Below are 14,844 nucleotides of genomic sequence, written 5' to 3' on the forward strand. Positions count from 1 at the left end.
GAAGACATTGCACCTGCATGTTTCCAGATGAAGGAAGGGGGGCCCCCCCTACGTCATCGCAGATGGAGTTACTTGTACGCTGCTGCAGCTGCTGCAGCTGCTGCTACGAAGGAACCCCGGGAAAGAGCTTTGACACATGCCCAGAATGATTGAGATGGAGGAGAACAGAGCAGAGAATGGGTGGGGTGATGGGTGGGGTGGCTTTTTTTGAATGGAAAGCTGGCACAGCTACCCTTAAGTGTAATGTTTTTTTTCTTTCATTCCCTTCCTTGACTTTGGTGCCGCCATTACTTTAACTTGCCACCAGTGTACCCGCCGTATCTTTTTCTGATCTTCAGAGAGCCTGCGTGCCTCGCTTCTGGCACTGCAACTCTCTGATGCTTTCATTCCCTTCCTTGACTTTGGTGCCGCCATTGCTTTAACTCGCTGCCAGCGTACCCGCCGTATCTTATCTTTTTCTGATCTTCAGAGAGCCTGCGTGCCTCGCTTCTGGCACTACAACTCTCTGATGCTTTCATTCCCTTCCTTGACTTTGGTGCCGCCATTGCTTTAACTCGCTGCCAGCATACCCGCCGTATCTTATATTTTTCTGATCTTCAGAGAGCCTGCGTGCCTCGCTTCTGGCACTACAACTCTCTGATGCTTTCATTCCCTTCCTTGACTTTGGTGCCACCATTGCTTTAACTGGCCGCCAGTGTACCCGCCGTATCTTATCTTTTTCTGATCTTCAGAGAGCCTGCGTGCCTCGCTTCTGGCACTACAACTCTCTGATGCTTTCATTCCCTTCCTTGACTTTGGTGCCGCCATTGCTTTAACTCGCTGCCAGCATACCCGCCGTATCTTATATTTTTCTGATCTTCAGAGAGCCTGCGTGCCTCGCTTCTGGCACTACAACTCTCTGATGCTTTCATTCCCTTCCTTGACTTTGGTGCCACCATTGCTTTAACTGGCCGCCAGTGTACCCGCCGTATCTTATCTTTTTCTGATCTTCAGAGAGCCTGCGTGCCTCACTTCTGGCACTACAACTCTCTGATGCTTTCATTCCCTTCCTTGACTTTGGTGCCGCCATTGCTTTCACTTGCTGCCAGCTTACCTGCTGTATCTCATTTTTTTTCTGATGTTCTCATTGCCTGTGTGGTTCCATTCTTGCACTGCCACCACTTGGCATTGACTCTCTCACCTTGGCACTCTTTATCTCTTAAGTGTAGTCTGCCTTTTTCCCCCCCTTCCTTTGGTGCCACCATTGTTTTCCTTTGCTGCCAGAGTACCCGCCGTATCTTCTCTAACTGATGTTCATTGCCTACATGCCTCAATTCAAGCACAGCCACCACTGATCAGAGTTGTCAGTGCCCAGTGGTGGCAGGGCCACAATGGCGGCACGCAGGCAATAACAACAAGAAAGCTAGAGAAGATACGGCAGGTAAGCTGGCAGAAAGGGAAAGCAATGATGGTACCAAAATCAAAGAAGGGAACAAAAGCATCCAGTGGATTATACACTAAAAAGACAAAGAGTGGCAAGTTCAGAGAGTCAATGCCCACTGGTGGCAGTGCTGTGATTGAGGAATATTAGGCAATTTGAACATGAGAGCTGGAAAAGATAGGGCAGGTACGCTGGTGGCAAGGGAAAGCAATGGCGGCACCAAACTCAAGGAAGGGAACAAAAGGCAGACTACACTTAAGAGACAAAGAGTGGCAAGATCAGAGAGTGGTGACAGTGTGACTGCTTTTTCTTGCCACCAGCTTACCTGCCATATCTTCCCTTGTTGTGATATTCCCAGGGCCTGCGTACCCCTGATCCTGCCAATCTTTGCCCCTCGGCAAGGCAAGGCAAGGCAAGGCAAGGCAAGGCAAGGCAAGGCAAGGCAAGGCAAGGCAAGGCAAGGCAAGGCAAGGCAAGGCAAGGCAAGGCAAGGCAAGGCAAGGCAAGGCAAGGCAAGGCAAGGCAAGGCAAGGCAAGGCAAGGCAAGGCAAGGCAAGGCAAGGCAAGGCAAGGCAAGGCAAGGCAAGGCAAGGCAAGGCAAGGCAAGGCAAGGCAAGGCAAGGCAAGGCAAGGCAAGGCAAGGCAAGGCAAGGCAAGGCAAGGCAAGGCAAGGCAAGGCAAGGCAAGGCAAGGCAAGGCAAGGCAAGGCAAGGCAAGGCAAGGCAAGGCAAGGCAAGGCAAGGCAAGGCAAGGCAAGGCAAGGCAAGGCAAGGCAAGGCAAGGCAAGGCAAGGCAAGGCAAGGCAAGGCAAGGCAAGGCAAGGCAAGGCAAGGCAAGGCAAGGCAAGGCAAGGCAAGGCAAGGCAAGGCAAGGCAAGGCAAGGCAAGGCAAGGCAAGGCAAGGCAAGGCAAGGCAAGGCAAGGCAAGGCAAGGCAAGGCAAGGCAAGGCAAGGCAAGGCAAGGCAAGGCAAGGCAAGGCAAGGCAAGGCAAGGCAAGGCAAGGCAAGGCAAGGCAAGGCAAGGCAAGGCAAGGCAAGGCAAGGCAAGGCAAGGCAAGGCAAGGCAAGGCAAGGCAAGGCAAGGCAAGGCAAGGCAAGGCAAGGCAAGGCAAGGCAAGGCAAGGCAAGGCAAGGCAAGGCAAGGCAAGGCAAGGCAAGGCAAGGCAAGGCAAGGCAAGGCAAGGCAAGGCAAGGCAAGGCAAGGCAAGGCAAGGCAAGGCAAGGCAAGGCAAGGCAAGGCAAGGCAAGGCAAGGCAAGGCAAGGCAAGGCAAGGCAAGGCAAGGCAAGGCAAGGCAAGGCAAGGCAAGGCAAGGCAAGGCAAGGCAAGGCAAGGCAAGGCAAGGCAAGGCAAGGCAAGGCAAGGCAAGGCAAGGCAAGGCAAGGCAAGGCAAGGCAAGGCAAGGCAAGGCAAGGCAAGGCAAGGCAAGGCAAGGCAAGGCAAGGCAAGGCAAGGCAAGGCAAGGCAAGGCAAGGCAAGGCAAGGCAAGGCAAGGCAAGGCAAGGCAAGGCAAGGCAAGGCAAGGCAAGGCAAGGCAAGGCAAGGCAAGGCAAGGCAAGGCAAGGCAAGGCAAGGCAAGGCAAGGCAAGGCAAGGCAAGGCAAGGCAAGGCAAGGCAAGGCAAGGCAAGGCAAGGCAAGGCAAGGCAAGGCAAGGCAAGGCAAGGCAAGGCAAGGCAAGGCAAGGCAAGGCAAGGCAAGGCAAGGCAAGGCAAGGCAAGGCAAGGCAAGGCAAGGCAAGGCAAGGCAAGGCAAGGCAAGGCAAGGCAAGGCAAGGCAAGGCAAGGCAAGGCAAGGCAAGGCAAGGCAAGGCAAGGCAAGGCAAGGCAAGGCAAGGCAAGGCAAGGCAAGGCAAGGCAAGGCAAGGCAAGGCAAGGCAAGGCAAGGCAAGGCAAGGCAAGGCAAGGCAAGGCAAGGCAAGGCAAGGCAAGGCAAGGCAAGGCAAGGCAAGGCAAGGCAAGGCAAGGCAAGGCAAGGCAAGGCAAGGCAAGGCAAGGCAAGGCAAGGCAAGGCAAGGCAAGGCAAGGCAAGGCAAGGCAAGGCAAGGCAAGGCAAGGCAAGGCAAGGCAAGGCAAGGCAAGGCAAGGCAAGGCAAGGCAAGGCAAGGCAAGGCAAGGCAAGGCAAGGCAAGGCAAGGCAAGGCAAGGCAAGGCAAGGCAAGGCAAGGCAAGGCAAGGCAAGGCAAGGCAAGGCAAGGCAAGGCAAGGCAAGGCAAGGCAAGGCAAGGCAAGGCAAGGCAAGGCAAGGCAAGGCAAGGCAAGGCAAGGCAAGGCAAGGCAAGGCAAGGCAAGGCAAGGCAAGGCAAGGCAAGGCAAGGCAAGGCAAGGCAAGGCAAGGCAAGGCAAGGCAAGGCAAGGCAAGGCAAGGCAAGGCAAGGCAAGGCAAGGCAAGGCAAGGCAAGGCAAGGCAAGGCAAGGCAAGGCAAGGCAAGGCAAGGCAAGGCAAGGCAAGGCAAGGCAAGGCAAGGCAAGGCAAGGCAAGGCAAGGCAAGGCAAGGCAAGGCAAGGCAAGGCAAGGCAAGGCAAGGCAAGGCAAGGCAAGGCAAGGCAAGGCAAGGCAAGGCAAGGCAAGGCAAGGCAAGGCAAGGCAAGGCAAGGCAAGGCAAGGCAAGGCAAGGCAAGGCAAGGCAAGGCAAGGCAAGGCAAGGCAAGGCAAGGCAAGGCAAGGCAAGGCAAGGCAAGGCAAGGCAAGGCAAGGCAAGGCAAGGCAAGGCAAGGCAAGGCAAGGCAAGGCAAGGCAAGGCAAGGCAAGGCAAGGCAAGGCAAGGCAAGGCAAGGCAAGGCAAGGCAAGGCAAGGCAAGGCAAGGCAAGGCAAGGCAAGGCAAGGCAAGGCAAGGCAAGGCAAGGCAAGGCAAGGCAAGGCAAGGCAAGGCAAGGCAAGGCAAGGCAAGGCAAGGCAAGGCAAGGCAAGGCAAGGCAAGGCAAGGCAAGGCAAGGCAAGGCAAGGCAAGGCAAGGCAAGGCAAGGCAAGGCAAGGCAAGGCAAGGCAAGGCAAGGCAAGGCAAGGCAAGGCAAGGCAAGGCAAGGCAAGGCAAGGCAAGGCAAGGCAAGGCAAGGCAAGGCAAGGCAAGGCAAGGCAAGGCAAGGCAAGGCAAGGCAAGGCAAGGCAAGGCAAGGCAAGGCAAGGCAAGGCAAGGCAAGGCAAGGCAAGGCAAGGCAAGGCAAGGCAAGGCAAGGCAAGGCAAGGCAAGGCAAGGCAAGGCAAGGCAAGGCAAGGCAAGGCAAGGCAAGGCAAGGCAAGGCAAGGCAAGGCAAGGCAAGGCAAGGCAAGGCAAGGCAAGGCAAGGCAAGGCAAGGCAAGGCAAGGCAAGGCAAGGCAAGGCAAGGCAAGGCAAGGCAAGGCAAGGCAAGGCAAGGCAAGGCAAGGCAAGGCAAGGCAAGGCAAGGCAAGGCAAGGCAAGGCAAGGCAAGGCAAGGCAAGGCAAGGCAAGGCAAGGCAAGGCAAGGCAAGGCAAGGCAAGGCAAGGCAAGGCAAGGCAAGGCAAGGCAAGGCAAGGCAAGGCAAGGCAAGGCAAGGCAAGGCAAGGCAAGGCAAGGCAAGGCAAGGCAAGGCAAGGCAAGGCAAGGCAAGGCAAGGCAAGGCAAGGCAAGGCAAGGCAAGGCAAGGCAAGGCAAGGCAAGGCAAGGCAAGGCAAGGCAAGGCAAGGCAAGGCAAGGCAAGGCAAGGCAAGGCAAGGCAAGGCAAGGCAAGGCAAGGCAAGGCAAGGCAAGGCAAGGCAAGGCAAGGCAAGGCAAGGCAAGGCAAGGCAAGGCAAGGCAAGGCAAGGCAAGGCAAGGCAAGGCAAGGCAAGGCAAGGCAAGGCAAGGCAAGGCAAGGCAAGGCAAGGCAAGGCAAGGCAAGGCAAGGCAAGGCAAGGCAAGGCAAGGCAAGGCAAGGCAAGGCAAGGCAAGGCAAGGCAAGGCAAGGCAAGGCAAGGCAAGGCAAGGCAAGGCAAGGCAAGGCAAGGCAAGGCAAGGCAAGGCAAGGCAAGGCAAGGCAAGGCAAGGCAAGGCAAGGCAAGGCAAGGCAAGGCAAGGCAAGGCAAGGCAAGGCAAGGCAAGGCAAGGCAAGGCAAGGCAAGGCAAGGCAAGGCAAGGCAAGGCAAGGCAAGGCAAGGCAAGGCAAGGCAAGGCAAGGCAAGGCAAGGCAAGGCAAGGCAAGGCAAGGCAAGGCAAGGCAAGGCAAGGCAAGGCAAGGCAAGGCAAGGCAAGGCAAGGCAAGGCAAGGCAAGGCAAGGCAAGGCAAGGCAAGGCAAGGCAAGGCAAGGCAAGGCAAGGCAAGGCAAGGCAAGGCAAGGCAAGGCAAGGCAAGGCAAGGCAAGGCAAGGCAAGGCAAGGCAAGGCAAGGCAAGGCAAGGCAAGGCAAGGCAAGGCAAGGCAAGGCAAGGCAAGGCAAGGCAAGGCAAGGCAAGGCAAGGCAAGGCAAGGCAAGGCAAGGCAAGGCAAGGCAAGGCAAGGCAAGGCAAGGCAAGGCAAGGCAAGGCAAGGCAAGGCAAGGCAAGGCAAGGCAAGGCAAGGCAAGGCAAGGCAAGGCAAGGCAAGGCAAGGCAAGGCAAGGCAAGGCAAGGCAAGGCAAGGCAAGGCAAGGCAAGGCAAGGCAAGGCAAGGCAAGGCAAGGCAAGGCAAGGCAAGGCAAGGCAAGGCAAGGCAAGGCAAGGCAAGGCAAGGCAAGGCAAGGCAAGGCAAGGCAAGGCAAGGCAAGGCAAGGCAAGGCAAGGCAAGGCAAGGCAAGGCAAGGCAAGGCAAGGCAAGGCAAGGCAAGGCAAGGCAAGGCAAGGCAAGGCAAGGCAAGGCAAGGCAAGGCAAGGCAAGGCAAGGCAAGGCAAGGCAAGGCAAGGCAAGGCAAGGCAAGGCAAGGCAAGGCAAGGCAAGGCAAGGCAAGGCAAGGCAAGGCAAGGCAAGGCAAGGCAAGGCAAGGCAAGGCAAGGCAAGGCAAGGCAAGGCAAGGCAAGGCAAGGCAAGGCAAGGCAAGGCAAGGCAAGGCAAGGCAAGGCAAGGCAAGGCAAGGCAAGGCAAGGCAAGGCAAGGCAAGGCAAGGCAAGGCAAGGCAAGGCAAGGCAAGGCAAGGCAAGGCAAGGCAAGGCAAGGCAAGGCAAGGCAAGGCAAGGCAAGGCAAGGCAAGGCAAGGCAAGGCAAGGCAAGGCAAGGCAAGGCAAGGCAAGGCAAGGCAAGGCAAGGCAAGGCAAGGCAAGGCAAGGCAAGGCAAGGCAAGGCAAGGCAAGGCAAGGCAAGGCAAGGCAAGGCAAGGCAAGGCAAGGCAAGGCAAGGCAAGGCAAGGCAAGGCAAGGCAAGGCAAGGCAAGGCAAGGCAAGGCAAGGCAAGGCAAGGCAAGGCAAGGCAAGGCAAGGCAAGGCAAGGCAAGGCAAGGCAAGGCAAGGCAAGGCAAGGCAAGGCAAGGCAAGGCAAGGCAAGGCAAGGCAAGGCAAGGCAAGGCAAGGCAAGGCAAGGCAAGGCAAGGCAAGGCAAGGCAAGGCAAGGCAAGGCAAGGCAAGGCAAGGCAAGGCAAGGCAAGGCAAGGCAAGGCAAGGCAAGGCAAGGCAAGGCAAGGCAAGGCAAGGCAAGGCAAGGCAAGGCAAGGCAAGGCAAGGCAAGGCAAGGCAAGGCAAGGCAAGGCAAGGCAAGGCAAGGCAAGGCAAGGCAAGGCAAGGCAAGGCAAGGCAAGGCAAGGCAAGGCAAGGCAAGGCAAGGCAAGGCAAGGCAAGGCAAGGCAAGGCAAGGCAAGGCAAGGCAAGGCAAGGCAAGGCAAGGCAAGGCAAGGCAAGGCAAGGCAAGGCAAGGCAAGGCAAGGCAAGGCAAGGCAAGGCAAGGCAAGGCAAGGCAAGGCAAGGCAAGGCAAGGCAAGGCAAGGCAAGGCAAGGCAAGGCAAGGCAAGGCAAGGCAAGGCAAGGCAAGGCAAGGCAAGGCAAGGCAAGGCAAGGCAAGGCAAGGCAAGGCAAGGCAAGGCAAGGCAAGGCAAGGCAAGGCAAGGCAAGGCAAGGCAAGGCAAGGCAAGGCAAGGCAAGGCAAGGCAAGGCAAGGCAAGGCAAGGCAAGGCAAGGCAAGGCAAGGCAAGGCAAGGCAAGGCAAGGCAAGGCAAGGCAAGGCAAGGCAAGGCAAGGCAAGGCAAGGCAAGGCAAGGCAAGGCAAGGCAAGGCAAGGCAAGGCAAGGCAAGGCAAGGCAAGGCAAGGCAAGGCAAGGCAAGGCAAGGCAAGGCAAGGCAAGGCAAGGCAAGGCAAGGCAAGGCAAGGCAAGGCAAGGCAAGGCAAGGCAAGGCAAGGCAAGGCAAGGCAAGGCAAGGCAAGGCAAGGCAAGGCAAGGCAAGGCAAGGCAAGGCAAGGCAAGGCAAGGCAAGGCAAGGCAAGGCAAGGCAAGGCAAGGCAAGGCAAGGCAAGGCAAGGCAAGGCAAGGCAAGGCAAGGCAAGGCAAGGCAAGGCAAGGCAAGGCAAGGCAAGGCAAGGCAAGGCAAGGCAAGGCAAGGCAAGGCAAGGCAAGGCAAGGCAAGGCAAGGCAAGGCAAGGCAAGGCAAGGCAAGGCAAGGCAAGGCAAGGCAAGGCAAGGCAAGGCAAGGCAAGGCAAGGCAAGGCAAGGCAAGGCAAGGCAAGGCAAGGCAAGGCAAGGCAAGGCAAGGCAAGGCAAGGCAAGGCAAGGCAAGGCAAGGCAAGGCAAGGCAAGGCAAGGCAAGGCAAGGCAAGGCAAGGCAAGGCAAGGCAAGGCAAGGCAAGGCAAGGCAAGGCAAGGCAAATTTCAAATTGACACCAGAAAGAGATTCGGGGTTGAATTTCATCCTTAAAAATGGTGTTTTCATAGCTTTAAAAATCAAGAATTTGTTGGTGTGCAGGGAAGAAAATTCCTGATGCCGGGGTCAGTGACTTTTGTGCCCAGGAGGTGAAATTTTTTTTCCACCCAAATCTAAAAACGGACACCAGAATGAGATTCGGAGTTGAATTTCATTCTTAAAAATGGTGTTTTTCATAGCTTTTAAAAATCAAGAATGTTTTGGTGTCCGGGGAACAAAAATTCCTGATGCCGGAGTCAGGGATTTTTGTGCCCAGGAGTTGAATGTTATTTTTTTACTCAAATCTAAAAATGGACACCAGAATGAGATTCGGGGTTGAATTTCGTCCTTAAAAATGGTGTTTTTCATAGTTTATGAAAATCAAGATTTATTTCGTGTCCAGGGAAGAAAATTCCTGATGCCGGAGGCAAGGCAAGGCAAGGCAAATTTCAAATTTCAAATTTCAAATTTCAAATTTCAAATTTCAAATTTCAAATTTCAAATTTCAAATTTCAAATTTCAAATTTCAAATTTCAAATTTCAAATTACAAATTGACACCAGAAAGAGATTCGGGGTTGAATTTCATCCGTAAAAATGGTGTTTTCATAGCTTTTAAAAATCAAGATATTTTTGGTGTCCGGGGAAGAAAATTCCTGATGCCGGAGGCAAGGCAAGCAAGGCAAGGCAAGGCAAGGCAAATTTCAAATTTCAAATTTCAAATTTCAAATTTCAAATTGACACCAGAATGAGATTCGGGGTTGAATTTCGTCCTTAAAAATGTTGTTTTCATAGCTTTTAAAAATCAAGATTTTTTTGGTGTCCGGGGAAGAAAATTCCTGATGCCGGAGTCAGGGATTTTTGTGCCCAGGAGGTGAATGTTTTTTGTTTACTCAAATCTAAAAACGGACACCAGAATGAGATTCGGGGTTGAATTTCTTCCTTAAAAATGGTGTTTTTCATAGTTTATAAAAATCAAGATTTTTTTGGTGTCCGGGGAAGAAAATTCCTGATGCCGGGGTCAGAGATTTTTGTGCCCAGGAGGTTAAATTTTTTTTTTGCCTCAAATGTAAAAACGGACACCAGAATGAGATTCAGGGTTGAATTTCACTCTTAAAAATGGTGTTTTTCATAGCTTTTAAAAATCAAGAATTTTTTGGTGTCCGGGGAAGAAAATTCCTGATGCCGGAGTCAGGGATTTTTGTGCCCAGGAGGTGAATGTTTTTTTTTTACTCAAATCTAAAAACGGACACCAGAATGAGATTCGGGGTTGAATTTCTTCCTTAAAAATGGTGTTTTTCATAGTTTATAAAAATCAAGATTTTTTTGGTGTCCGGGGAAGAAAATTCCTGATGCCGGAGGCAAGAGAAGGCAAGGCAAATTTCAAATTTCAAATTACAATTTACAAATTTCAAATTTCAAATTGACACCAGAATGAGGTTCGGGGTTGAATTTCGTCCTTAAAAATGGTGTTTTTCATAGTTTATAAAAATCAAGATTTTTTTGGTGTCCGGGGAAGAAAATTCCTGATGCCGGAGGCAAGGCAAGGCAAGGCAAATTTCTAATTTCTAATTTCTAATTTCAAATTTCAAATTTCAAATTTCAAATTTCAAATTTCAAATTTCAAATTTCAAATTTCAAATTGACACCAGAATGAGGTTCGGGGTTGAATTTCGTCCTTAAAAATGGTGTTTTTCATAGTTTATAAAAATCAAGATTTATTTCGTGCCGAGGAGGTGAATATTTTTTTTGACCCAAATGTAAAAACAGATGTCAGAATTAGATTCGGGGTTGAATTTCACTCTTAAAAATGGTGTTTTTCATTGCTTTTAAAAATCAAGAATTTGTTGGTGTCCGGGGAAGTAAATTCCTGATGCCAGGGGTCAGTGACTTTTGTGCCCAGGAGGTGAAATTTATTTTCCATCCAAATCTAAAAACGGACACCAGAATGAGATTCAAGGTTGAATTTCATTCTTAAAAATGGTGTTTTTCATAGTTTATAAAAATCAAGATTTATTTTGTGTCCGGGGAAGAAAATTCCTGATGCCGGGGTAAGGGATTTTTGTGCCCAGGAGGTGAAATTTTTTTTCCACCCAAATCTAAAAACGCACACCAGAATGAGATTCGGGGTTGAATTTCATTCTTAAAAATGGTGTTTTTCATAGTTTTAAAAATCAAGAATTTTTTGGTGTCCGGGGAAGAAAATTCCTAATGCCGGAGTCAGGGATTTTTGTGCCCAGGAGTTGAATGTTTTTTTTTTACTCAAATCTAAAAATGGACACCAGAATGAGATTCGGGGTTGAATTTCGTCCTTAAAAATGGTGCTTTTCATAGTTTATGAAAATCAAGATTTATTTCGTGTCCAGGGAAGAAAATTCCTGATGTCGGGTCAGGGATTTTTGTGCCCAGGAGGTGAAATTTTTTTGTTGACTCAAATGTAAAACTGGACACCAGAATGAGATTCGGGGTTCAATTTCTTCCTTAAAAATGGTGTTTTTCATAGTGTATAAAAATCAAGATTTTTTTGGTGTCCGGGGAAGAAAATTCCTGATGCCGGAGGCAAGGCAAGGCAAGGCAAATTTCAAATTTCAAATTTCAAATTTCAAATTTCAAATTTCAAATTTCAAATTTCAAATTTCAAATTTCAAATTTCAAATTTCAAATTGACACCAGAAAGAGATTCGGGGTTGAATTTCATCCTTAAAAATGGTGTTTTCATAGCTTTAAAAAAATCAAGATTTTTTTGGTGTCCGGGGAAGATAATTCCTTATGCCGGGGTCAGGGATTTTTGTGCCCAGGAGGTGAAATTTTTTTTCCGACTCAAATGTAAAAACGGACACCAGAATGAGATTCAGGGTTGAATTTCGTCCTTAAAAATGGTGTTTTTCATAGCTTTTAAAAATCAAGAATTTTTTGGTGTCCGGGGAAGAAAATTCCTGATGCCGGAGTCAGGGATTTTTGTGCCCAGGAGGTGAATGTTTTTTTTTTTTTACTCAAATCTAAAAACGGACACCAGAATGCGATTCGGGGTTGAATTTCTTCCTTAAAAATGGTGTTTTTCATAGTTTATAAAAATCAAGATTTTTTTGGTGTCCGGGGAAGAAAATTCCTGATACCGGAGGCAAGACAAGGCAAGGCAAATTTCAAATTTCAAATTTCAAATTTCAAATTTCAAATTTCAAATTTCAAATATCAAATTTTAAATTTCAAATTTCAAATTTCAAATTTCAAATTTCAAATTTCAAATTGACACCAGAATGAGGTTCGGGGTTGAATTTCACTCTTAAAAATGGAGTTTTTCATAGCTTTTAAAAATCAAGAATTTGTTGGTGTCCGGGGAAGTAAATTCCTGATGCCAGGGGTCAGTGACTTTTGTGCCCAGGAGGTGAAATTTATTTTCCATCCAAATCTAAAAACGGACACCAGAATGAGATTCAAGGTTGAATTTCATTCTTAAAAATGGTGTTTTTCATAGTTTATAAAAATCAAGATTTATTTTGTGTCCGGGGAAGAAAATTCCTGATGCCGGGGTCAGTGACTTTTGTGTCCAGGAGGTGAAATTTATTTTCCATCCAAATCTAAAAACGGACACCAGAATGAGATTCAAGGTTGAATTTCATTCTTAAAAATGGTGTTTTTCATAGTTTATAAAAATCAAGATTTATTTTGTGTCCGGGGAAGAAAATTCCTGATGCCGGGGTAAGGGATTTTTGTGCCCAGGAGGTGAAATTTTTTTTCCACCCAAATCTAAAAACGCACACCAGAATGAGATTCGGGGTTGAATTTCATTCTTAAAAATGGTGTTTTTCATAGTTTTAAAAATCAAGAATTTTTTGGTGTCCGCGGAAGAAAATTCCTAATGCCGGAGTCAGGGATTTTTGTGCCCAGGAGTTGAATGTTTTTTTTTTACTCAAATCTAAAAATGGACACCAGAATGAGATTCGGGGTTGAATTTCGTCCTTAAAAATGGTGCTTTTCATAGTTTATGAAAATCAAGATTTATTTCGTGTCCAGGGAAGAAAATTCCTGATGTCGGGTCAGGGATTTTTGTGCCCAGGAGGTGAAATTTTTTTGTTGACTCAAATGTAAAACTGGACACCAGAATGAGATTCGGGGTTCAATTTCTTCCTTAAAAATGGTGTTTTTCATAGTGTATAAAAATCAAGATTTTTTTGGTGTCCGGGGAAGAAAATTCCTGATGCCGGAGGCAAGGCAAGGCAAGGCAAATTTCAAATTTCAAATTTCAAATTTCAAATTTCAAATTTCAAATTTCAAATTTCAAATTTCAAATTTCAAATTTCAAATTTCAAATTTCAAATTTCAAATTGGCACCAGAAAGAGATTCGGGGTTGACTTTCATCCTTAAAAATGGTGTTTTCATAGCTTTAAAAAAATCAAGATTTTTTTGGTGTCCGGGGAAGATAATTCCTTATGCCGGGGTCAGGGATTTTTGTGCCCAGGAGGTGAAATTTTTTTTCCGACTCAAATGTAAAAACGGACACCAGAATGAGATTCAGGGTTGAATTTCACTCTTAAAAATGGTGTTTTTCATAGCTTTTAAAAATCAAGAATTTTTTGGTGTCCGGGGAAGAAAATTCCTGATGCCGGAGTCAGGGATTTTTGTGCCCAGGAGGTGAAATTATTTTCCACCCAAATCTAAAAACGGACACCAGAATGAGATTCGTGGTTGAATTTCTTCCTTAAAAATGGTGTTTTTCATAGTTTATAAAAATCAAGATTTTTTTGGTGTCCGGGGAAGAAAATTCCTGATACCGGAGGCAAGGCAAGGCAAATTTCAAATTTCAAATTTCAAATTTCAAATTTCAAATTTCAAATTTCAAATTTCAAATTTCAAATTTCAAATTTTAAATTTCAAATTTCAAATTTCAAATTTCAAATTTCAAATTTCAAATTGACAAAAGACTGAGGTTCGGGGTTGAATTTCGTCCTTAAAAATGGTGTTTTTCATAGTTTATAAAAATCAAGATTTATTTCGTGCCGAGGAGGTGAATATTTTTTTTGACCCAAATGTAAAAACAGATGCCAGATTTAGATTCGGGGTTGAATTTCACTCTTAAAAATGGTGTTTTTCATTGCTTTTAAAAATCAAGAATTTGTTGGTGTCCGGGGAAGTAAATTCCTGATGCCGGGGGTCAGTGACTTTTGTGCCCAGGAGTTGAAATTTTTTTTCCATCCAAAACTAAAAACGGACACCAGAATGAGATTCAAGGTTGAATTTCATTCTTAAAAATGGTGTTTTTCATAGTTTATAAAAATCAAGATTTATTTTGTGTCCGGGGAAGAAAATTCCTGATGCCGGGGTAAGGGATTTTTGTGCCCAGGAGGTGAAATTTTTTTTCCACCCAAATCTAAAAACGGACACCAGAATGAGATTCGGGGTTTAATTTTGTCCTTAAAAATGGTGTTTTTCATAGCTTTTAAAAATAAAGAATTTTTTGGTGTCCGAAGAAGAAAATTCCTGATGCCAGAGTCAGGGAATTTTGTGCCCAGGAGGTGAAATTATTTTCCACCCAAATGTAAAAACGCACACCAGAATGAGATTCGGGGTTGAGTTTCATTCTTAAAAATGGTGTTTTTCATAGTTTTAAAAATCAAGAATTTTTTGGTGTCCGGGGAAGAAAATTCCTGATGCCGGAGTCAGGGATTTTTGTGCCCAGGAGGTGAATGTTTTTTTTTTTACTCAAATCTAAAAACGGACACCAGAATGAGATTCGTGGTTGAATTTCTTCCTTAAAAATGGTGTTTTTCATAGTTTATAAAAATCAAGATTTTTTTGGTGTCCGGGGAAGAAAATTCCTGATACCGGAGGCAAGACAAGGCAAGGCAAATTTCAAATTTCAAATTTCAAATTTCAAATTTCAAATTTCAAATTTCAAATTTCAAATTTCAAATTTCAAATTTCAAATTTCAAATTTCAAATTTCAAATTTCAAATTTCAAATTGACACCAGAATGAGGTTCGGGGTTGAATTTCGTCCTTAAAAATGGTGTTTTTCATAGTTTATAAAAATCAAGATTTATTTCGTGCCGAAGAGGTGAATATTTTTTTTGACCCAAATGTAAAAACAGATGTCAGAATTAGATTCGGGGTTGAATTTCACTCTTAAAAATGGTGTTTTTCATTGCTTTTAAAAATCAAGAATTTGTTGGTGTCCGGGGAAGTAAATTCCTGATGCCAGGGGTCAGTGACTTTTGTGCCCAGGAGGTGAAATTTATTTTCCATCCAAATCTAAAAACGCACACCAGAATGAGATTCGGGGTTGAATTTCATTCTTAAAAATGGTGTTTTTCATAGTTTTAAAAATCAAGAATTTTTTGGTGTCCGGGGAAGAAAATTCCTGATGCCGGAGTCAGGGATTTTTGTGCCCAGGAGTTGAATGTTTTTTTTTTACTCAAAACTAAAAATGGACACCAGAATGAGATTCGGGGTTGAATTTCATCCTTAAAAATGGTGTTTTTCATAGTTTATGAAAATCAAGATTTATTTCGTGTCCAGGGAAGAAAATTCCTGATGCCGGGTCAGGGATTTTTGTGCCCAGGAGGTGAAATTTTTTTGTTGACTCAAATGTAAAACTGGACACCAGAATGAGATTCGGGGTTCAATTTCTTCCTTAAAAATGGTGTTTTTCATAGTTTATAAAAATCAAGATTTTTTTGGTGTCCGGGGAAGAAAATT

General features: G+C 47.1%; 1 protein-coding gene across 1 annotated transcript in view; it reads left to right on the top strand.

Annotated features, from left to right (window-relative positions):
- The window catches only part of LOC310643453 (E3 ubiquitin-protein ligase UBR3-like), a gene marked incomplete at its 5' end in the record, with an annotated part of 115,922 nt that overhangs the window by 215 nt on the left and 100,863 nt on the right, over nucleotides 1–14,844 (top strand). Inside the window, one exon of the mRNA XM_083367884.1 lies at nucleotides 1,320–1,420. Within this exon, the coding sequence (XP_083224010.1) occupies nucleotides 1,320–1,420 (101 nt within the window). The remainder of the gene's footprint in view (nucleotides 1–1,319; nucleotides 1,421–14,844) is intronic.

Source organism: Vipera ursinii, assembly GCF_947247035.1.
Source record: "Vipera ursinii genome assembly, chromosome: 1".
Lineage (NCBI taxonomy): Eukaryota > Metazoa > Chordata > Lepidosauria > Squamata > Viperidae > Vipera > Vipera ursinii.